General features: G+C 42.5%; 1 protein-coding gene and 1 long non-coding RNA gene across 8 annotated transcripts in view; one reads left to right on the top strand and one right to left on the bottom strand.

Moving 5' to 3' along the window:
• Positions 1-24,736, top strand: part of LOC115602295 — a 111,978-nt gene that overhangs the window by 50,428 nt on the left and 36,814 nt on the right. The gene's annotated exons all lie outside the window — the stretch shown is intronic.
• The window catches only part of NGF (nerve growth factor), a 37,283-nt gene continuing 21,224 nt past the window's right edge, over positions 8,678-24,736 (bottom strand). Inside the window, exons 2-4 of one of the 4 annotated variants that reach the window (XM_030473266.1) lie at positions 16,013-16,057; positions 12,586-12,726; positions 8,678-9,557 (exon numbers count right to left, since the gene is read on the bottom strand). In XM_030473266.1, the coding sequence (XP_030329126.1) occupies positions 8,826-9,545 (720 nt within the window). In that variant the 5' untranslated portion in view covers positions 9,546-9,557; positions 12,586-12,726; positions 16,013-16,057 and the 3' untranslated portion in view covers positions 8,678-8,825. The remainder of the gene's footprint in view (positions 9,558-12,585; positions 12,727-16,012; positions 16,058-24,736) is intronic. The other 3 variants (XM_030473265.1, XR_003989638.1, XM_030473264.1) reach the window with 3 other exon arrangements.

Below are 24,736 nucleotides of genomic sequence, written 5' to 3'. Positions count from 1 at the left end.
AATCCAAGTCTCATTACTTATTGGTTAATAGCTCTCTCCCAAGGGAACTGGGATTGTGCATGTTCCTTCCTTCCTGCCACGGCTTAACTTGTTCTCAGACTTGGATTCTGTGCATTTGAGTTGGAATCTAACCAAATCAAATGATTCAAGAGGAAAATGGAAAACGGGACAAAATCCCCAGAGGATGCCTATGATCAGTAGCAACAGATGTGCTTTTCATAGAGATGCTGAGAGCATCTGCACTGCCTTCATCAGAGGCTGGAAGTATTACCTAGGTTGAATGTTATTGCATAGCTTTACAACTGTGTGACTCATTTCTCCAATGATCACACTTTGGATCACAAACTTAAGGGCAAGATCTTGCTAAATGCCTGAAAAGGGCCACTATGTAAGCTGGATTATGTAAATAGAAGTGATACAAAAGAGACAATCCATGAGTCAGTGCATTCAGTACAGGCTTGCCTTTTCCAGACAGAAGGAGCCGTCACACAGTAACTGAATTGAGTATTAAGTGAAGCGCCAGTTTGAGCTTCACATAACACTTAGATTTTGTGCTTTACGCTGCCTGGCAGTATTCTGTTTAAAAGTCATGTGTGTCAAAAGCAATGCTTCAAATGAAAAAGCCATATGCATTTAAAACAGTAATTCATTGAACTGATTTAGACGCGGGCATTTTTAGGGTGTTTTGTTTTCTTTTGGTGTAAAGCAAGAAAAAAGTGTCCTCCAGAAGAGTCTGGCGGAAACACAGCAGAAGAACCTCCTACCTCAACTGCTGACTTCAATTATAGTTAGATTGTAGGGTCCCCGTCACTTGGACAACAGGTAGCAAATGATGGCTTTCCTGAACAAAGATGCACAGTAAAACTTTGCATCTTCATCCTTCCTTTTAATTTTTTGGAGAGTTAGGGAAACCCTACAAAAAGTAGGAATTTCTGATTCCATCAGGAAGTACTTGGTGCTGTTTGAAGTCTAGAAGGACTGTAAGGAAAGCTCAAAGAACATTGAGGAAGTGCTTACTAGCTTGATAAGGTAAAAATAATGATCATAGGAATAGTTATCACTGGGAGGATAATGACAAAATACTTTGATAATTTGAGGCCAATGCTGGGACCTGCTATAGTCTTGGAGAAATAAAGAATTCTCAAGCAAGGCCCCTTACCTGCAAAGTCCCTTCTTGTCTGGTCTTGTCATGCTTGGGATGTTGTCATCTGTTATGTGCTGCCTGTCAACATTACATTCTCTTATTTGAACCAAGGAAATACCAAAAGCTGTCAGCTGAGGAAAGCTCATGTCTGAATTTTAGCAGCTACTTCTTTAAACCATTATGGAGGTGTTTTGCTCTTCAACACCAGCAAACCCAAAGGAACATCCATTTTTCTATCGAGATGTTGGTCCTGCCATGAAACCCTTATGATGTCTAAAACCACTGGATACTGTTTCTCATCCAGATTGGAAGTTAGATAATTCTGTCTTGTATTTTCTTGGTTTCAACCATGTGCCCAAGTGTTCTGCTGGATTATTTTCTTTAAATATTAAACTGCTGTAGAGTGGTTATTCCATATTTTGTTCCACGTTGGGCTGTGACATTCAGTGTTCCTTAGTCTTTTGCTAGTTTCTTTTCACTTCATAAAGCAGCTTGGTTGAAGGGTGCTATTGAACTGTCAGTGTCCAATCCTCAATGATTACACAGACTAAAAGCTGGAATTGAAGATTCCATATCAGGTCCAGTGGCTGTTACATAGTGTTAGAGATACCATATCAGAATAGCTTCTTTGTAGGCAGACAGAACTGCCTTTTCTAGAGCAAAAAATTCCTCTAGAACCCAGCCAGAGAGAAGTTAAAATGCAATAAACAGTGATTCCAACTAAGTTCCCTGACAAAGGTTGTAATTGCCCTAATGAAAGATATTGCTTACAATAGGAAAGCTGGAAAGGGTGCGGCTTCTCCAGCATTTAATTGCATGTTTAAATAAGGGCTTAGATAATGAAGCAGCAGTGTCATGTAGGGGATGAAAGGAGGCACAGACACAAAGCATCATTGCTATGGAACCTGGCTCTTTCCCTCAATGTCAAAATTTCCTGTCTGTGTTGCAGTTAAAGTCAAAATAATCAAGGCAAGCCCCAATGAAGTGTAACCTGATTGCAGGTCTAGGCATCAGAATGGCCTTTCTGGCATTCCAGGCTTTTGGCATCAGCTCAGCAGTAGGAATGATTGAGTAACCAGTAGGATTTCAGACATGTGTCATCGTCTCCCCCCAACAAAAACCACCACCGAACCAAAACTATAATAACAGCAGTGACGAGAGGATGAGTCCCATGTTAGGTGATGGAAACTGATTATGGTCCACACCTTCTTCATCCTTCTAGAGAAGGATCTGTTTTCCTGCAGGCAAAATTTATCCTGCACTCCTTAGTCAGACCAAATGAGCAGCAGTGAAATTGTTGGTGTTATGCATGTGGTGTTTGATTAAAGGTAAAACCAAGTCTGGTCTGATTTGCTTTTAAATATAAGCATCTTGGGTTTCCTTCCTCAGAATCTAAAGGGATGAATTTCAGATTCTTGTAGTAGTGACTATGCAATTCTTCCGATAAATGTGTTTCATAGCAGTTTCTTTAGTTCATCTTATTTACTATGAAGTAGCTTTCCTTTTTCCTAGCCATAATTGTTTTTTATCCTGATATTTACAGGTAAGGCTTTAAGAAGAAATGAAAGCTCTTCATTTTTAGGGAAGCAGTTTGTTTTCAAGCTCATGTCAATATATAAACTTGGTAAACTTCTTAAACAGTCAGAAGAGAATCCAGCAAAGAGTGTGTAGCACGTCTTTCAAAAGAAGTGGAGAACACGTGTGTACCACTCTCCATGCTGAACTGCAGTTTCGAATCAACATGTATGTTCAAACTACAGGTAGTACAAATGAAAGTAACTTATCCAAATATGGATGCTCTTGTCATTCCTTGGATACAGTGGAAACAACAGCAAAACAAGCCAGTTTCAGTGTATTTAACGGTGTTTTATCAGTGTAAGTTGTGCTGTGATGTCCCCTGGCTCTTTAGCCCCTCGTCCCTTCTCTTGCCGTTGTGGTACGGGTTTGATCATGGGAGATCTCATTCAGAATCCAGGAAGTTCCTGATGGGCAGTAATCCTGTAATTGTTTTCATCTTCCCTTAAAATCACGTAAGGAAACAGATTTCCACCTTTCCTCTATAACTTTCCCAGGGCAGTGGTGGAATCACCATCCCTGGAAGCGTTCACACACCGAGTAGACAAGGCCTCTAGTGACACGGGTTAGTGGTGGACTTGTCAGTGCTGGGGAACGGTTGGACTAGATGATCTTCAAGATCTTTTCCAACCTGAGTTGATTCCATGATTCTGTGACTTGCTGCAATTGCCATCAGTCTGCTTTCTCCAGCAAACGAGCCTGTAACATGCTGCCTGCTCCTCAGTAACCCTAAGCCACTGAGAGAGGGCACTGTTGAAAGAGTTTCTCAATCCCACTGACATCCCACTGACATGACAGAGATTACCCAGGAATGTGTAGCAAAAAAAAAAAAAAACCTAAACGAGGAAGGCATTTAAACAAGACACTCAAGCCTCTTTGTACGTGACTTTTGCAGCAATGAAGGATTCTTGGCATCAATCATAGTGTTAGTGGCAGACAATTAAATGGCAGATTACCGTGTTCTTGATTGGAGGGAAAAAAAGAAATCAAAAAGAAAGGCTAACCATAGTAAAGGACAGTACCTGAAAATATTTACAAGTTGCAGACTCAACACAACAGCTATGCTGAGAGTTGCTAATGGCTGTCACAGCTTCCCAAACACCACCACTGAATCAATTCAGAGTAAGTATTTTGAAAATTACTTACTTCAACACTGAAAATAGGGTTTTTCAGCTTAAAATACATAAATTTGAATTGATCTACATAATCTCTCTCTAAAAGTTCTGTCACTCTCATATATTGGGCTGATAATTCCTCAGGGGTGTACCTTCCAGAAGAGCAAACTGCAGACTGGTGGGTTTGTTCTGTTTTCTGTACTCTGGCAGGAATCAGAGAATTCCAGAGTGGTCTGGGTTGGAAGGGACCTTAAGATCATCCAGTTCCAACCCCCTGCCATGGGCAGGGACACGTTCCACTAGAGCAGGTTGCTCCAAGCCCCTGTGTCCAACCTGGCCTTGAACACTGGCAGGGATGGGGCAGCCACAGCTTCTCTGGGCACCCTGTGCCAGCGCCTCAGCACCCTCACAGGGAAGAACTTCTTCCTTATATCTAACCTGAACTTCCCCTGGTAAACTTTGAACCCATCACCCCTTGTCCTATCGCGCCAGTCCCTGATGCAGAGTCCCTCTCCAGCATCCTTGTAGCCCCCTTCAGACACTGGAAGCTGCTCTGAGGTCTCCATGCAGCTTCTCTTCTCCAGGCTGAGCAGCCCAAATTTTCTCAGCCTGTTGTACATGGAATCATTGTAAACAGCAATCTGCTGTAACCTAATGATGTAAAAGGTCAAGTCACTGCAACTGAGATGGTATCTTGGGCATCTTTAGCTGGATTTTATCTCTGGGGAAAAAAAAAATTAACAAAGCTTGGCACTGAATTAGTTTTCTAATTTAAATCTTGATGTCGCCCTTTGCTTTTAAGATACCAGTTGTTGCCCAAGGAAGCAGAGAGCAGTCAGGATAATCAGTGACAAATGCACACACTGATTCACCTCCTGGAGGCATTGCATTCTGAGGCCGAGTTGCTGGTATGATGTGGGAGGCACTGGCTTTTAAGATGCTCTCACTATGTGTTTATGTAGAGGAATTTTCCATGACAGTTCACCTGTCTCTGTAGAATGCTAAGAGATGCTTTTTACTGAGATAATCAGAAGGTCTTTATGAAAGGTGTCTTGTTAATGGCTTCATGGTGGTTTGAAAGGCTCCAGAGGTTCAACAACAGTATCAGAATTTGCTCTTCCCAGGGTTTGTTCTGATTTGATTAACCCAGCCTGCTGTACAAGAGCAGCAGCATTGGGGAGATTCAGTCAGTCCTGTACTTCATTTCTGGTTGTTCAGAGTGTCCTTATCATATGATACTAACCTCTTCCGATTGCATGAAACTCTGCACTTGGGCTTTATCAAGAGTATTTCTGTTGTTGGAGGTAGCAGGAAAATATGATGCCAGTTACTACAAGAATGGCTTAGACTACTGTTGTTTTAAATCCAAGTTTTTAAATATGGTTGCAAACGTGTGTAAGTGGAATGAAGTTTGAGTGCTGCAGGCGGAATCTCACAGGCTGGGTTTGTGTAGCTGTGGTCAGGGATGGAGCTTTATCTTGCCATCTAAACACGCAGTTAATATAAAACTTTAAACATGGCAATAAATCTCTTTCTAAGAATGCACTTTTCCAGGTTTTCTACCCTCTAATCATAAACCCCCACATTCTCATTAAATTATTTTCTTGAAATACTTCAGCACTTTTCAGCACATCATTGGTCACATCTCCATGTCACGCTGGCATAACAACAGATGTGCAGGGAGAGAAATGATTTACACCCATAATATTGAATTTACGGGCTTGGATTTGTACCTCTAAATCTGGAATTCCAGATTCTGCAGTTAACAGTGGGATCAAGGTCAAGTGTGAATGCCTTGGACTGTCCTTTTCACTAGATCAGTGTCACGAAGGATGAAGCAAAGTCTGGTTTCAGTCTTGAGAGCACAAAATAAAGGTCAACTGAAGGGATAAATGTGGAAGAGATCACGTCAATACCTGCAAGACTGAGAAAACCTTGCCCCTAGAATAAAGAGCTAAATGTTTATTAATAGAAATTTTAATCCAGGTCCAGCTTTAGAATAGAGCTTCATAGAGAACTTAATGACAGCTCTTTGCCCCTCAGACTGGGTGTCAGAAGTAGTAGTCCCTTGTTCCTGACAAGAATGTGCTTTAAGGTGTAGTCAGAGGAACTCCTAAATGGGATGGATGTGGAAGGAATGCCAGCTCCAAGATTGCTTTAAGAACCACAGACTGGTTTGGATTGGAAGAGACCTTAAAGCTCATCCAGTTCCAACCCCCTGCCACGGGCAGGGACACCTTCCTCTAGAGCAGGTTGCTCCAAGCCGCTGTGTCCAACCTGGTCTTGAACACTGCCAGGGATGGGGCAGCCACAGCTTCTCTGGGCACCCTATGCCAGTGCCTCAGCACCCTCACAGGGAAGAACTTCTGCCTCAGAGCTCATCTCAATCTCCCCTCTGGCAGGTTAAAGCCATTCCCCCTTGTTCTGTCCCTACAGGCCCTTGTGAAAGCCCCTCTCCAGAAAGTTTTGCAGATGTTTGTAATTACCAGAATCATTCATGAGACACTCTTAATTGCAGTTTTGCCATGTCAGTGGTAAAATAATGTCAGTCTCAATAAATCTGGTAGTCCTGGATGAGCAGCAGCTTCATTTTCCTTAGTTGCATTGTGTCACGTATGGTAAGGAACACTTCTAAAGCAGATTTGTTACTTCTGTCTGTTGCTTTAAGGCCACCATAGAGTACAGACAGGATGCTGCTCAAATCTGCTTTCCTTTGCTTCGGAATACTGTGTGTTCCACTCATCTCCCTCCATCTCTCCTGTGATGACTGGCAGGTGGCTGCTGCTGTTGTTGTGTTTCGCTACTGTGTCAGAGCATCTGATGCCTACATGATTGCACTGTGGCTATTCCTTAGTCTCCATTGCTTCCCCCTACTCCAGAACAAGTTGTCATTATTTGGAGGACACAGGACAGTCAGGAGCCTGCCTTCTCCTTGACCTTTCAGATAGCTGACTACTCATGCAAGTATTGCAAATATGTTCTTCTGGAGAGAGCAAAGCATTCTTGCTGGAATATTGCTGCCCCCCACCAGAACCACCTACTAGAGAGGGCAGAAAAGTGGCATGCTAGTGATTCTTGGGAATGGTCTCTGTCTTGGTGCCTTCCACTTCACACAGCCTGGCGCCATCATACCAGAGAGCAGATCTTGTCTAGGTTTGGTTATTTCCACTGGCACTAAATCCATTTTCTGTAGAGATTTTCTGCTTTTTTTTGCTGTTTACATGGAGGAAGCAAACGGCAGCTCTGCTTTTTTCATTAAAGAAAGAACTGCATGAGGGAAGGCAAGGGTGAAAGTGTGTCCTCTAGGACTTGGAAGAAACCAAGAAGAAAAACCTTCATGGTATTTGTTTTGAACCAGTTTCTGCAGTGGAGAACAGCTGCTCTTCCAAAGGAAACATGGAGAGAAACTACAGCTTTTTTTTCAGTATGCACTGACTGAAACACCCATCACAGGCTTCAGGCTCCACTGGGTCCTTCTAGACCAGTGTTCTCCAAAGCACAGAAATAATGAGCACAGGGTTACTTGGGGCTCCTTCTAATAGTGATTTTTTGGTATTTTTTGTTTTACTTCTATCATGCATGAAAATATTCACTTTATGTCAAGTCCCTGTTGCCAAAATACTAGCTGGAGAGAATTTAAAATGTTAATTATAAGCCACATGAACTATTTTTATACATTTATACTGACATTTGCAACCCCATCATTCTTAACAGAGCTCAGAAGTAATAAGCTATATAATAGCATTTTAATGCAAAACTACATGCATCTAGGTCATAGAATCATATGAATGGATTGGGTTGGAAAGGACCTTAAGATCATCCTGTTCCAACTCCCTGCCACAGGCAGGGATGCCTCACACTAGACCAAGAGTCCATCCAGCCTGGTCTTGAACACTGCCAGGGATGGAGCATTTACCACTTCTCTGGGTAACCTGTGCCAGCGCCTCACCACCCTCGCAGGGAAGAACTTCTTCCTTATATCTAACCTGAACTTCCCCTGTTTCAGTTTGAACTCATCACCCCTTGTCCTATCGCGCCAGTCCCTGATGCAGAGTCCCTCTCCAGCATCCTTGTAGCCCCCTTCAGACACTGGAAGCTGCTCTGAGGTCTCCACGCAGCTTCTCTTCTCCAGGCTGAACAGCCCCAATGTTCTCAGCCTGTCTCCATAGGGGAGGTGCTCCAGCCCCTGATCATCCTCGTGGTCTCCTCTAGACGTGCTCCAACAGCTCCATGTCCTTCTTACGCTGAGGACACCAGAAATGCACACAGTGCTGCAAGTGGGGTCTCACAAGAGCAGACTGGAGGGGCAGGATCACCTCCTTCGACCTGATGGTACTCTTGTGCAGACAAATATCCCCAAATCATTCAGAACTGATTATTTTTGCAGTGAAAATGATTTGGGAATGCTAAAAAATGCAGTACAGATCTTAATTAGAAATCTATCTAGCAACACAAAGAACTCGTATTTCCAGCAGGAGTTCACTAAGGCGATTAATTATAGAAGATTAATTATAGAAGATTAATATATTTATGGATAATTAGTAAAACTGGAAGCAGGTTCTGAAAGGTGGTCTTTAGGCTCTTGGTAGTTGGACAAAACTATTTCCATTTAAAATAAACCTACCAGATTTTCACGGTAAAGTGTCAGGTTCTGTGAAGGAAAGTTCTTTGGTTGTGGAAGAGAGGAATGTGTGTGAACACTGTGTGGAAAATGCTCTATTTTAGTAGGATGGCAAGCAAAGGTTGTTCGGTGGGAACAACATTTCGGAATCATAGGGCTGAACGAGACTGAAGTGACTGTCTTTTGAGGGCTTCTGCCACTAAATAAAGAACAAAACACAGAAAGTTTCCAAAAGAGTTTAATAAATAACAAGGTTCTTTTTTTGTACTGTATAAACTATAAATATACCATGCAGTCCTTTATAACTTAAAATAATTTACAGACTGAGGTAGGGGGGTAGGAGGATGTTCTCAAGGGGTTTAGATGCACCTCAGGGTCTCCCTGACTTCCTGCTGAGCACACACACGCAGGCAGTGTCGATGCGGATGAACCTCCAGGCCGCCTGTTTGCCCTCCATGGTCAGCGCTTTGACAAAGGTGTGTGTGGTGGTGCAGTAAGAGTTCCAGTGCTTTGCATCGATCCCTCGGCACCCGCTGGACACTGGCTTAGGGTCCCTGCACTTGGTCTCAAAAAAGTACTGCTTAAAAACATTGTTGTTAATGTTGACTTCTCCCAGCACCGTCACCTCTTTGCCTTTAATGTCAGTGGCTGTGGTCTTGTCCCCAACCCACATGCTGACGCTGTCGCACACTGAGAACTCTCCCCGGTGTAACACGGGATGTGCAGTCCTCTTGGTCCTGGCAGTCCTGTTTAGAGAACCTGCACTGCTGAGAAATCCCATGTTGTGTCCTTGCCCTGACACTGGGGGGGGCTGTGTGCTGAACAGCACCCGAGGAGACTGGAATCGCCTCTTCTTAAAAACCTTGAGGTCCATGGTGATATTTATAGCTTCTCTTCTACTTATCGTCCAAGTAGAGTGGCCCTGGGATGTCTGTGGAGCTGCCTTGGGAACGTGGTGTCCGTTACTCTGGTGGGTATTGAGCGGGGAGTGTTCTGCAGGATACTCCAGTGGAACATTGTCCTCTGACTTTGGAGCTGCCTGTGTGCCGATCAAAAAAGCTATGATCAGAGTGTAGTACAGCATGGACATTACGCTATGCACCTAGGACAAAAGAGAAATGTAATGTTACTGGAAGTCATGCTGACAATCAATTTATAAGATACCCAGGATCATACAGATTTCATCAGGTATTCATGTGGGTGCCAGATGTTATTCGTCCAGAAGAGCCCATTCAGACAGCATAAATGTTCTTGATAAAGCGAGAACATTAGAAAATAATAGCTAGATTATTATTAATTCCTCTGGTATTTGTTATTAGAACACTGTTTATGAAGCACTTGTTTGCTGTTATTAATGTGGAGACCATATGGCGACAGCATGTTCCCAAGAGTAAAATGTCTAGTGATTTTTGCAGCAACCTTTTTGGCCGGGGCTGGCCTCTTGGCTGTAAATACCCTGCAGAACAGTGAGAGTAGGAGCAGTCCCTTGGCTAAAATAGCTGTCCATTAACTTCATTTGTTTGCAGAGGTGTCCTTGGGGCGAGGGTGGGGACCACCAAGCCAGTGCTTGTGGAAGGAGGGGGAGCACTGGTGAATCCTGCTCTTATCACGTGCTTATCTTGCCTAAGGACAGGCCTCACCACTCTGGCAGGCTCAGCAGCTTCCAGCAGCCTCCATCTCTCTCATTTGCACTTTTGGGATGCAGCACATCACCACATCATGATTTTGGATAGATAAAGCTCGGGCTCCTTCCCAGAAGAGCTCAAGCATCATATGTCACAAGGGCAGATGGGGGTTTTGGCATGTTCAAGCTGCCTACTAGGACAAATATGGGTATTACATAGGAGCGCTGTTTGTGACAGCCTGCTTCTGGGTTGGCACAGCATAGCTAAAACCGTTGTGGCCATAGTACTGGGAGTTGCGTATAGGGAAACACCTTCCTTTTGCCAGAGTGCCATAAGCAAGAAGCTCCACAGTGTCACTGCACAGCAGATCCAGTGCTAGTCTTCCTTCAAGCTGGAGAATATGCACCTCTGTTGGGATTGGAAAAGCATAAAACAATGTCTAAAACATTGCTAAGAACAATTTAATGCAGCAGTAATGCCCTGTTAGGTAACTATTGGGTTTTGCTTAATTCAGCCGCTTGTTAACAAATCAGCAGTGGGAATCTTGGGAATAAAAGACATTCAGAAATGACCTGAAATTGCAGTTGAGGGCAGACATTGATTTCCTCTGTGAAGACTTCATAAGCAGAGACAGGGGATAAACAGACAAAAACTCCCCAGCGAGGCTCCTCCCCTGTCTCTTTGCCTTGTTTTGCCTGACATGTCTCAGCTGGCCCCGAATTACACTGTGTCCGGCCAGGAGGCAGGCAGCTGTACAGAGACTGGACAAACAGGGTTTTGTAAAGCCAGAATCAGGCTCTGCAGTTCCACTGTGATTTCCCAGCATGTCTTAATGTTTTTTCTGGGTGTGGGTCAATTACTGTTGAAGTTTCCCCTTTCTATTCAGCTTTCTCAGCCTAGAATCCCAAGCAGCACTAAAGCACTCAACTTTAGGGCTTTAGCTTTGCAAGAGCACAATCTTGTAGGAAATGCAGAACCCCTCAGATGTTCCATAGGATCTTGTGTGGATAGTCTTATTTCAGACAAGCTTGAATAAAATAAACAGCAGTGTTTGTGCAGGACTGGGCCAGCATTTAAGAAATCGGGACATGCCAGTCGAAGGTAGTGACTGAAGAGGGTGAAGATGCTACCGCATCAAGAGGAGAAGAGAAAGGCCAAAAGCCACATTAGCTGTTACCTGTCTGTGCAACAGTTGGTCTGGAAGAACTGGGGGCAAAATGATGACAAGGAGAGTCAAATCTCTCCCACAGAGAAAATCGTTACTGTTCCAAAGCTACTTTAATTTGCTTAAAACAAGGCTGAGGGTTGCTGCTTTCCCACATGCTGCTCATGCTTTAGCAGTCATAATCGTCTGTATAAGGAAATAGAACTGGGTGTAGCTCAAAAGCTTGGCTGTGCACGATGCAGAGAGTAGCCCCTTGTTCTGCAACCAAATTAAAATCAGATGGTTCATTACATCTCTAAAGAGTTTGCTTTCCCGACAGAAATGTTAATGGAAAAGGTTTGCAGAACAAAATCCAGGCACAATTTAGGCCTGCCAATAGCAGCCTCAAACTATTGTGTTTAGACATAAGCCGTTTTTTTTTTAATGATTTCCTTCTATAGGAAAGAGATGTTGCAATGTCAGCAAAGAGCTGTTTCTGGTTTTGTGCTACACAAGATTCACTGGTCTAAAATGCAGCTAGAGAATCATAGAATCAATTTGGATTCTAAACTGGATTCTAAAGTGCAGCTATCACCCTTCTCTGAGTTTCTGATGTTGTATATGTTAAGATTATTGCTTTAAAGCCATTAAAACAAAATCAGAAGGATCGCACCTGCTTTTTGGGGGAGTTTTTTTGGGTTTTTTTTAAAGTTTAGTCAATTCTGGGGCCGGTAGTCTATGGGTATCTGTTTGTAACATTGGTCACAAAGGTCATCACAGGCACTTCAGTGCTGCTATAACTACTAAAACAGCAGATGTTTAATGAGAAATGGGACTTTGAAGTGGCCCATCTCATTGTAAGTAACCATTCCCCACGAAAGAGATGGTGTCTGGAGACAGAATAATAGAAGACAGAAGTGGAAACTCCCATTCTAGCCAGACAACAGCTAGCTAGTGGGTATCTGTGAAGCAACATGCTTTAAGAAGGCTAAGAACTAAACTTTTCAAACAATAAGAGCATGAAATGCAAACTGCTCTCATCTTCATACTTTAGAAGACAGACCACTGATTTTTTAAGTTAAAGGTGACATCTTTCTTCCCTACCTGTATGTTCATAGAATCATAGAATGGTTTGGGTTGGAAAGGACCTTAAGATCATCCAGTTCCAAGCCCCTGCCATGGGCAGGGATGCCTCACACTAGACCATGTCACTGAAGGCTCTGTCCAGCCTGGCCTTGAACACTGCCAAGGATGGAGCATGTTGGTCAAGTGTCATTTAAACTTCTCCTGGTATTATCTGTTAAGGCTGCGATCTGATGGTGGTACTAGGTGATTTCCCTCTGTGTATGTGTTGTGCTTACCTTGGAGTGTACTGCGCAGAAAGCTGCTCCCCCAGCAAGGTGTTTATTTCATCCAGATGCCGGGCTGGGGTTGGCTGCTGCATGCCATCGGGCCTGTCTGACTGCGTAGCTCAGTCTGGGAGTTGCTTATTCTGCGTTCCACTAGAAGTAGAAGTTTTGTTTCAGTAATTAACCAACAAAGAAGTGTTTTCAGTAGCATTCCCCACTTGACAGCAGGAGTACAGGGACAAATCCACTTGTTTGACTGTCTGAACTGTGCCTTTTGCACTTACAGTGTTGAGGTTGTCTAAAGTGCAGTTCTCAGCTTTCAAGAGCAGCACATTTGTATGACAGAGCTGCCTTTATTCAGCACCTTTACCAGACTATGGTTTACAATCCACTGCTCCTGATTCTTCTTGGGCATCTTCCAGGGTCACCCAAACCAGGAGTGATGCAGGAGTGAAGCAATACCTGCTGACGTCACCATCTGAGCTCTGTTTGCACAGTAGCAATAGGCATAGGAGGGCTCAGACCCCCCCAGCATCTTTGTCTGGGAAGCAAGTCTGGTTACAAGCCGCAAGTTGTGTGCCAGCAAATGCAGCCAGAGTAAAACTCAGTGGCTCCTCTGCTTGCTTGTCCAGATTGGTCTAACCAGCAGCATCACCAGCCTGTGCCCTTCTTCTGTCACTGTACCTTAAAATCGTGCACGGCTGTTGTCAATACTCAAACACTCAAAAGCAGAGACATTGTAGTACTTGCAGGAGAAGAACTTATCTATGCCCTCTCCACAAATCTCCTATGCACACATCTCATTATGCAGTTTGTGCCCCGTGCTTCCTCTTTCTTTAGATGCCCCAATTGCTGGAAGTCCTTTAGAGTCCCAGAAGGAGGGTTACCAACTCTATGCATAGAGGTACGTCTATACAGGGTACTATGCATAGTACCCTGCAATCTGCAGTGGAAAGGAACTTCTGTTTCTCATTTGAGTTTTGTCAGCCCATATGGTAATACCATCAGTGGTTGTAATACTCCACATGAGATACCAGCTACCTACAGGGTAGTTCCAGCCTCCCCTGCCCCCCATCACTGCTTAAGCTATATGAAGAAATGCAGTTGCAAAGTTGGCTGGCCTGTTTTGTAGTAATGTCACATTTGTTTAGTGAAAGTGAGTGGAGGAGAAGAGCAAGTGTGCAGCTCAGCAGACCAGAGTGACAGCATCTCCCAGGTTGTCCAGGGGTAGCAACTGGACTCTGCTGATTGTTTGGAACATTAGTTCCTCTTGAGCAATTTCAGAAGAGTGCTGAGGGTCTGTTTCAGAGGGGAAATGATGCCTGAGATCTTTCTTTCATACGTGGAAAAAGAAAAAGCGAATTCTAAGCTCTTCTGGTGCCAGAGAAAGAGACTCTGCATGCTAAAAGCCTGCCCTTCCCTTATGTAGCAACACTGTAACTCCATCACAGAAGGCCACCAAATTTGTTGACACAGTTTGCTCTTAGTGAAACCATGTTGGTTGTTACCAGTCACCTCCTTATATTCCGTGTGCCTTAGCATATTTTCCAGGAGGATCTGGTCCATGATCTTGCCAGGCACTGAGATGAGACTGCCTGGCCTCTGGTTCCCTGGGTCTTCCTTTTTTCTCTTTTAAAACTGGGAGTTATGTTTCCCTTTTTCCTGTCAGTGGGGCCTTCACCAGCCTGCCACGACTTCTCCGGTATGATGGATAGTGGGTTGGAAACTATATTTGCCAGTTCCCTCAGGACCTGTGGATGCATGTCATGGACTTGTGCACTTTCATATTCCTTAGGTAGTCTCAAACCTGACCCCAAATCAAAGGAAAACTATTATTTTCATGCCGTCGCCTTCTCAGCAGAGTATATTTTCAATTGTAAATTCATGAATGCTATTGAAAGTGATAGAAGTAATATTTCATTAATCATAAATCATATTTAGATAGCTCATCTGTTCCCTTTAATATGGTAAATAAGGGTTGGAAAAGGTACTTCTGCACTGTGTAAGATCCTGCTGGATTCTGTGTGGAGATTCAAGTGCGTTTGCTAAGAACACCCTGCTGACGCCAAAGCATGAATTGGGTTTGGTTTACACCTGCACAATATCTGTCCACAGGAAAGCTGCCTGCCAGGAACTGTAACCACTGGGTTTGGCTCCTGCCAGGATCCAAATCCAAGCTACTTCATTTCTTAAAATCTAACAGAAATCTCCCAAGGCCATTTTCAGGCAGTGCAGGGCATAGGAGTCAGTGTTAGCAGCTCACTGTATTCCGCCGTGCAGCACTTCCGCAAGGATGTGTATAAGGAAGAAGTTCTTCCCTGTGGGGGTGCTGAGGCGCTGGCATAGGGTGCCCAGAGAAGCTGTGGCTACTCCATCCCTGGCAGTGTTCAAGGCCAGGTTGGACACAGGGGCTTGGAGCAACCTGCTCTAGTGGAAGGTGTCCTTTCCCATGGCAAGGGGTTGGGACTGGATGAGCTTTAAGGTCCTTTCCAACACAAACCAGTCTGGGATTCTATGATATGTGGCCACTGTTTGGGTTTGCTGCTATCTGGAGAGCGTGGCTCATGTTCTGCTCATGTACCTGTGTGCTTGAAGTATTCAAGCATTAAGCTTGAATGAAGTATTCAAGTATTAAGCTAGTTACAGTGATAGGAATATGTCAGAGAAGTCAAACAAAGTTATAAAATCCAAAGCTTCATGCTGCCAGGCTCAGAATGTGGTATTCCTGCAAGAATGTACTAGTGAAGCAATAACCCTTTCAGTGGACTCCTGACAGTTCAGTAACAGTAATGAGAGAGCTATAATACGCTGGCCACTGCCAAAAATAATCCAACAACTTTTCCAACTGTTCTGCCACCCTGAGAAAACACTGGTTCAGTTCTAACTGGCTGCTTTTTAACCACAAAAGAGTTTATTTTCAGCAGGACTCTCTTTTTTTTTTTTTTTTTAAGTTCTTTTACCGAATTCCCGGATTCCTGGTGGTGGTGGAATCCAGTAAATGATGCAGTGTTATTCAAATGATGCTGTAGGCAGCATCTATATACTATTCCTCTCTACCTACCATTCCCAGACATTAAGACAATATCCTACTGAAGTATTTCTTCATCATTTACATACATTCAGGATTACAGACCTGGAGGGCATAAAAAACCCCTGCTTCTTTCTTAATTCTTAGTCTCAACACGTACAGTAGGGGTAGGGGCACACAGTAAATATATCAAATGCTGTTTGCACATGAATGCTGTATAAGGATTCACAGTAAAACACAGTATTTACCAATTTATCTAAGAGCTGTCTGAAAAAGGTAATAATTGAAGTATAGATGATCAATTTCTTTGCTTATTTGGCAGTCACACAAGAAAGAGGCCACTCATCAAAGCTGGACAGTGTTAAAGCAATGTTACAAGGTGCTTAAAGTGAGTGGAGAAATGAACCTCACCAAAAAGCAAGTGGTTCTGTATCTTGAAAACTTGCTTGCAGGCACCTGTAAGAGAAACAAATGGCAAACAAAACAAGTATAGAGAGGGAATCCCTATTTCTTTAAACAATTATCCTGCAGAATCTGAGGAAGAACAGATGAAAAGGGTTATGTTGCCTGAAAACTTATTTAGAACTGATAATTTAGTGAATTTACTAAATTAATTGCTTCCAATAACAATAGCAGTGCTTAAAATCACTGCCAAATCTCTGTTCCATGTAACCCCCCCAGACCTGTACTGCTTGATTCCAGAACAATTGCAATTCAGTCTACTGGACTGTTAGTAACTGGGCTGTAAAGCATGTAAAGATGTATGTGAGAGTTTGGGAATTCCAAGAGCAGGTTGACACTTCTCTGTGAAGACTGCCATTGAATTTTGGCATCTCTGTTTTTCCTAGAATACAGAAATACAGCTCTTTTAAACCTGGAAGCATTGATAAAGTAAGCATTACAGTAGGAAGAAAAAAGGGTGTACAGTGTTGAAGTAGTTCTGTTTCATGAACTGGAAATACAGCATGGAAGGTGGGGCTCCAGGGCATCACCCCCTCTTTTTCCCCTGGACACTGTACAGTGCAGCTTCTCACTTCAAGAACATTCATGTTTTAGTTTAATTTAAAGAAAACAGAGGTTTGATTTAGCACAACTCCAGCAAACCAACAGTGCTGATGTTTGACCAACATAAACTCCTCTCTCAGGTGATCAGCTCTGTCAGAACAAAGCACATCTCTCACAATCCTGATGTTTAAATAGCTTTTCTGCAGGGTCTGTGTTAAACAGAAGTGACTGACTAGGCTTAACCCAGGAGGGTCCCTTCTAGTTATGTGTTCTTATAAAAGCAGCTGTTCTCACAGAATAATGTTATATACTTGATGGTAACTGGAAAAAGCACCAGATTTTGCTCCATTTCAGAGGTATTTTTACAGTTGTGTTTGAAGTGGATTGATTTTACTCTTTCATTGACTCCACAGGAAAGGCTGGCGGAGACAGATGAAAAGCTGCTACTTGAAATTTACTTGAAAAACATATAATTACATGTCAGAAAGTTCATGGTCTTATTTGACCATGATGTCATGAGCAATGGACAGCTTTTCAGTAGGGAAATTGGCTCTGGGGCTTATGAGAACTTCCCAGTATCTGTCAGTCCCAGGTCATTGGGATCACTCTGAGAAAAACCATCCTTCATCTTAAGAACAGTTTTCTTTTTTTACCTATAGAACAAAGAAAACCAGCTGCTTTCTTCTTTGCTGCCAAGGCAGTTAATATATATTTAAGTCTTAAAGGAACATGAATTCTAGTAATTCAGCAGAAATTGCAGTCTCATTATACTGCCTTGTTTAAACTAGGAACAGTACCCAGAAACCAGTCACCCAGGCCTTCTGCAGGATCAACAGTGATGCTGTTCTTTTATACAGTGTGGTACCTCTGGAGCAGTCATTGTGAGGCAAAGCAGAACGGTTTTGTCATGACCAAGAACATAGAAGTTTTAGCCACAAGTGTATATAAAGCTGCCCTGTGAGGCCAGCGGACAGTCAGCCAACACTTGAATAGCTATAACCTCTAAGGTTTAGCTTACAAATATTGCATTAATACATCGAAAGACTCCTACTATCGAATCACAGTCTTCTCCTTTAGGGCAAATCATAGAACCATGGAACGGTTTGGGTTCGGGAAGGGACCTTAAAGCTCCTCCAGTTCCAACCCCCTGCCATGGGCAGGGACACCTTCCACTAGAGCAGGTTGCTCCAAGCCCTGTCCAACCTGGCCTTGAATGCTGCTAGGGATGGGGCAGCCACAGCTTCTCTGGGCACCCTGTGCCAGCGCCTCAGCACCCTCACAGGGAAGAACTTCTGCCTCAGATCTCATCTCAGTCTCCCCTCTGGCAGGTTAAAGCCATTCCCCCTTGTCCTGTCCCTACAGGCCCTTGTTCAAAGCCCCTCTCCAGTCTTCTTGCGGGCCCCTTTAAGTATTGGAAGGCTGCTCCAAGATCTGCCCAGTGCCTTTTTATCCTTTCCTAGTGTTGGTAAATTGGCTGAGTCCCCCAGATGCTGTAAACTGAAAAAAGAGACTCACTCACTAATAGTCAGACTGCACTACAGCAGAATTTAGTTTGCATTCTCTTGAGACAGGTTAAATAAATGTGCTTTTTTGACAGAATGATGACTTACTTTCCACTCATAAACACAGTGAACTCTAAGGGCTGAGGATATGAAACTTTTCAGTTTTCAGCCCAATTTGTTTTCCAATTCCCTTTTGCTGATAGCATGATGTGAGGGTATATTGCCATGTGCTTCTGCCAAACATGAGTGAGGATGGAATGGGCGGGAAAAATTCCCTCATTATTACTTTGTTAGAGTTTAACATACACTCTATGAAAAGTGTGTAATTCCATCATGTCTGGTTGGAATGTTGCTTTCCTTGAAGAGGTTCTTTTGAGGTTTTTTTCTTAACATTTTACACTTTTGTAAGTATCACAGTATTGCATTGTGAAATCTCATGATATGATACTTGAAAGACCAAGGAAATTAATAAAAACCCGGTGGAGCAACCAGTATTTAAAGCCATACTGCTGTGTTACAGTTCTACCAGCACGACGTGAAAACTAAGACCAAGCATTGATTTTATATCAGGACATCTCTGACACCTCCTGTAATCACTGTCATAGCACTAAACAGGTGGGAGCATCGTCAGCTTGTAGGAAGTGTGCTACTGCTTGAATTGAAGGAACAAAACCTTCCAAAGTGCTTTGGCAAGCCTTTTAGTTGTTTGCTGTCCACAATGCCCCAATACAGCTTTCATTACGTTGGTTTTTATTCTAGATATTTACTCTTGGCTTCACACAGAGTACTGGTTAGGCTGCTAGAGCCCAGAAATCAATGATTATAGAATCATAGAATTACAGAATGGTTTGGGTTGGAAAGGACCCTAAGATCATACAGTTCCAACCCCCTGCCATGGGCAGGGAAACATTCCACTAGACCATGTCACCCAAGGCCCTGTCTAACCTGGCCTTGAACACTGCCATATGATAATACGTAAGACCTGTCTGACTTGTAGGTCTTCAGGTCCTTGGGTATCCTGCAGCTTCCAGTAACGCCGAAGTAAAGTGAATTGCTAGAATTGAATTGGGCTCCCAAATATGGTATTACTATTTGTAAATGTTAGTAAAAATGAAGCATGTTTGTCTGTGATACAGAATATTTTTAGTGCTTTATTTTGATAGAGAAGACAGTGCAGCCTTCTAATTGCACATTCACCAGATGGCATTAAAGTAGCTCCTATGCTGGTAAGAGAAAAGATAAATTAATGTTCGGTTTGGCTCAATCAGATACAGCAAGTGAATTACCTTCTAAATAAAAATAAATGTAGGACTAGAATGTTGTCATCTAAAGCCTGATACAATTTGGAATGTTGTTTTCTGTCATTCTTGAAGTTGTTGGTGTATTTTAGGGATGTGCAAAAAGTGAACAGAAAGGATATTTGAGTTGTGTTGTCTTCATGATTACAGAAGTGTTGGTATATCCTGAATTAATGAAATTATGCATGTTTCAGAAGTGAGCTCCCTACTGCAAACAGCCTGGTTGCTCTCAAGCCTCAAGCAGAAGGTATGAAAGAACAAGGGATTAGGCTTGTGAGAACACACATCTGATGTGTCAATTTTGTCAATCAGATTACAGGAAATAGAAGAAAATCAGAGTACTGAATGAACCAATAGAGTCCCCAAAGTATTTATTAGACTTCCCCTTTTCAGAGCTAAGAAGTGGTTGCTTTATTCAATAATGACAGAAGAAGTTCATACATAGGGTTTGACCCAGCAATGAAGTTTGTGCAGTTCTTTCTAATGACACAATATGGAGCATGTGTGCTGTGCTGGGGCTACTGGTAGCAAATGGTTTGCAGCCAGTAAACTACTGCTTGTTTTCTGGTGTTACTTGCAGTGATTGATGATGTGCTTGGCTGTTTCTGCAGCAAATGGGATCATGGAGGTCACCAAAATAAGCCACAAGCAGTAGTTTTATCTTGCTGCTTCTGGTAGTAGGAAAGAAATGAGTGTTGCAGATGCTGGTGAAGTTGCTGTTAAAGGGTAGGGGTTTGCTGGCACATCTTCCTCACCAAAACACTTCAGCAGGTCTATGAATTCGAATTTAGCAGTTGTAATTCTGGGAACAAATTTCTGAGACCTGTGAGGCCTTTAAGGGAATCCTTAAGCTGTTGTGACTAAGAGCAGTGTCAGAGGCTCTCCATTTCGGCTCTCCCTTGATCTTAGCTGATGAGCAAGAAAATGGGAATTTCTGATGGACGTAGGATTTCATTCCTCCTTTATATTTACAGTGACTCATCCTGTAAAGAGCAGCTTTATGTATGCTGAAGAGCCAGTTGGAAGCTACCTGTGTCTCATACACTTCCTTTTGTTCTGAATGCCTCCAGTACTGAAATGTTCCTATGAGTATTTCTAGGGAGAGCAATAGACTGAGAAAAATGCTGCCCTGCAGCGATGAGCACATATCATGTCACTGTGATCATCGTCATCACAGAATGTGCAACAAAGATCCACCTCTAGATTTCTGACTCAAGTTTAGTGTAGGCAAGGATAATGACAAGAATGCTTCATAGCATGTGATGCATCTCTCTGTTTGGGGTACTTAAGGGAAAACAGCACTGTGAGTCTTGACCTGCAGGGAGGGGATTCACCAAATCAGAAACTGGTAAGGCTTTGGGAAACACTTCTTAGGGTTTATTTTATGCTTATTGGGGCATAAGTAATGGAATGGCTTATTTGCAAGAGCCTAATTTTATCACTTCTATCCTCCTGAACCAGTACATAAATATTTCAATTGTTTCTCTGCAGAGAAGCCTCAAAAGAGGAAAACAAGTCTCTTGCCCATCACTTTCATTGACACCCCATTCTGTCAGAGCAGAGGGTGCTGAGTGAAGGGACCTGATGGGAGAGATCAGCCTGCAGCAACAGATGGTGGTTTCTTGCCATAGATGACAGAGACTTGTGACACAGGACAAACAGAGCTCAACTTTAAAAGGCTCACTTTGCAACTACTGTGTTTTAAAACATAATCAAGACTTCTGTTTCTAAGAACGTAATGCTTTGCATCATGATACTTAAACACGTAGAATACACTCATGGGAATTTAGTCATCAGCAGTCATCTGAACTGTAGCTTCTTTTGGAAAACAATATGTGATCTTCAGGTCATGATGACCATATCCAGTAAAAACCTGCAATGGGATGCAGCTCTTACTGTGAGAGATGGGCTGTTAGTACAGTGTTAAACATGCACAGAGCATCCTGACAGGAGAGAAAATTTTATCCTATTGAAGATAACAGTGACAAACTGGCAGTCAGAAATTGTCTCTGTCAGGATAAAAATCTCTTTAAATGCAATGAAGGAAAAATGAAATAATGGTCACTTATCAAAACCAGTGAGAAATCTCTCAAAAAATAAACGACAGAGAACAGCCTTAGAAGGAGCATGTGAATCTGGTTCTCTTGAAGTCAATGGGCTCAATGGCATGAAGCTGGTAAAATTAAATGAGCTAGAAATAAAAATGCTGGCTAGAAGTAAGTGATCTGAGCATCCTGTGGTTGTGTATCACCCCTATATTATCATCTATAAAGGAAACCCGAAAATTAATGATTCACATGTGATGATTACTTTGGAACTTTCAATATAGACTTCGAACTGTGTATATATATATTATAGGACTCTAGGGTTTCCTAAATCCTAATTCACAGGCACAAAGGAGTAACTAAAGATCTCAGGCACTAACTGACAGGAAAACTACTGCAGCATAATGGGGATAAATCCATCCCCCCCTATAAAGCTGGTTGCCTTTGGGGTCTATGAAAACATGCCTCCATCCTACCCAAATACTGGCCAGCATGGAAGGTTGCTGCTCACCTACAGTTCCTGCCCAGGCACAAGGAGTCCTTCCCTGTGCTGCTTCAAACAGCAAGTCCAAAGAACTGCGTGAGGGGAGGTGCATGGCCTGTCCTCTCTCTTTACACCTTTCCCAGATGGGTCTCAAGCCGGTTCTAGGAAGTGTCTAGCTTACTGTAGTTGGTCCTGAGGTTTCCAATACAAAATGAGCAGAAGTGAAAGAACTGGACTTTGAGAGTTTGTGAAAATCAAACTGAAATTCATCTGGTAAAGAAAAGTATAAAGTTAATCAGACTACAAGGTTACTATCCCATCTTACAGCCAAAAGTAGTTAAGGCAGAAAAATACAGTATCTTTAAGTGCCAATAAACTTTTCCAACTAGTGATCTTATTCCAGCTATTCAGAAGGGAATATAAATACTGCTTCTTGTCCAAACCCTGATTAATAAGAACCAGCAGAATCCTAACAGTGATACCAGCATTTAATTTTGACTCAAGCTCATAATTTTCATCTTTGTTGTCCTTTTTCACTATCTTTTTCTACCACTGTACAAAGAAATCTGAAATGAATGAGATTTTTAGCACTACAGTGTAGTGAGAAGACAAAAATGAGCTGGTGTGTCGTGATTGGATTCCCAAAGATAGATTCCTTAGAATCATGGAATGGTTTGTGTTGGAAAGGACCTTAAGATCATCCAGTTCCAACCCCCTGCCATGGGCAGGGACACCTTCCACTAGAGCAGGTTGCTCCAAGCCCCTGTGTCCAACCTGGCCTTGACCACTGCCAGGGATGGGGCAGCCACAGCTTCTCCGGGCACCCAGTGCCAGCACCTCACGACCCTCACAGGGAAAAACTGCTTCCTTATATCTAACCATCATCTGCGATGTTTCTCTAGATCATGAATTTGGGATATCCTTCCCTATTTCTAAATCTATTTACCTTCATGAGACCTATGGAATTCTATTACCTTCTTAGTGATTGAATTCCCTCGCTAATGATTTACTTTACATGGCAATATGGAAATCCTGACAAGAAAACTCATGGCAGTCACATTCATTCTACCTTATTGTAACGACATTTAACTCATTTTGTTAGAAGTCCACATAAGGTATGGGAATAATACTTTAAATTAAAATGTTAATACTTTCCTTTAAATCAGTATGCCCCAAGTTGAACTGAATGCATAAAAAAATACATAATTAGGCAGTTGCTCTTTAGTGGTTTGACTTTATTATTCTTTGACATATCCTGTAAATGTGAGAAATATGTCATTTCTGGATGACTACTGGACATAAGCAGTGGAGAGCGGTGAGCTGTGTCCTGCTGCATATGAGCTGACATGCAAAGATTGGGCAGGTATTTGTGTATCTCCTCACTGCAAAGCCTGAGCTCATTGTGAAGATTATAAAGATGTAGTGATGCTCAAACCCCTCTACTCCATATGCCTTTTCCGTTTAATTTGTATTCAAAACAATTTCCTTAGAATTTCTAAGTACTCTGGTACAGAGATGTGAAATATGGTGGGTTTTGTCATATACACTAAGCAAATAGTTGAGTTGGGTGCAAGAAAAGCTTTCAGCTTGGAAGGTGTTTTAGTAGTTTCTAGTAACTTTAAAATTGGAAGTTACTAAAGAGGTGGAAAAAAAGCTTTTTTTCTCTCTGACCCTTTAAAATCTGGTACAATTTGGAGATAAGAGGGTAAAGTCTCCTAGGAACAGGGTCTGAAGTAGAGCTGCCCACAACAAAATCTGTAAACGTTGCCAGATAAAACAAGGTCAGCCAGAAAAACACTGAAAGAGTTACACAGAAATCTGTGTAACTGTTGTAATGTTCTCCGGCAGCACAAGTAGTTCCTAGCAAGAGAAATGAAAGTCTCCTGGCATCTAGGATAGTTTACCAAGGAAAACACACAGATCTTACTATTGCTTAGACCTTTAAGCCATCTTTGTTCTAATACTTTGGCTCATTTGGACATGATCAGAAAAAGAAAACAAGCAAATAGGATTTAATCTTTGAGTTCCAGCACTTGATGCTGCATCTTTTTCTATGAAGAGACAGAGCTGTTGTGTAAACTGTGGTGCTGCAGGAATTTTTGCCCATATGCTTTCATACTTATGTTTATTCTCAGGATTTACTTAGAATTAAAGTAAGGTTTGTGTGTAAACGTGTTGACGTTATGCAAAAGGCTCCATACCTCTCTTTTTTTGCCTGTTTGTTTTCTGTTCTGAAGTGTGTTCAGCCTAGAAGATTGCTTTGATTAATTGGCAGGAGAGTAAACCATTGCAAAGCTGATCTGCAGAAGTGTTCAGGATGTTGGGAAACAGATCCTATTTCTTTTCACTCTTTTATTTGCCTTATTGTCCTCATTTTTCATTGTATTTTTGTGCATGCATGACTCAAGTGGTAGAAAAACAAGTGGGTTTTCATCAGTGTTTGTAACCCATATGAGTACCAGATCCTTCTCTCTTTACATAATCCTTTTTTGCATCTTTCGTCATGGAATGAGTGGATTAAAAAGCAGTGGGAGAATGGAATTGACATGCCCAAGTCCACCCTGTGACTGCTGCTATGACTAAGTGCAGATAGGCACTTGCATTCCATCAGGGCTGGAAAGACCTGTGCATTCCATGTTTAAACAGAACTGCTCTTCTGGGCAGCAGTTGGGCTGATTTGATACTGATTTTCTGGGCAGCACACTCAAGTACCAAGCAATATATTCCTGCTGGTAAAATCTCATATTCTCTGGAACTCGGTCCTGCCCCTGGTAATGCCTATGTCTTGACACACTCTCTTT

Source organism: Strigops habroptila, chromosome 18 (assembly GCF_004027225.2).
Source record: "Strigops habroptila isolate Jane chromosome 18, bStrHab1.2.pri, whole genome shotgun sequence".
Lineage (NCBI taxonomy): Eukaryota > Metazoa > Chordata > Aves > Psittaciformes > Psittacidae > Strigops > Strigops habroptila.
This window is presented reverse-complemented; position numbering and strand designations above follow the sequence as displayed.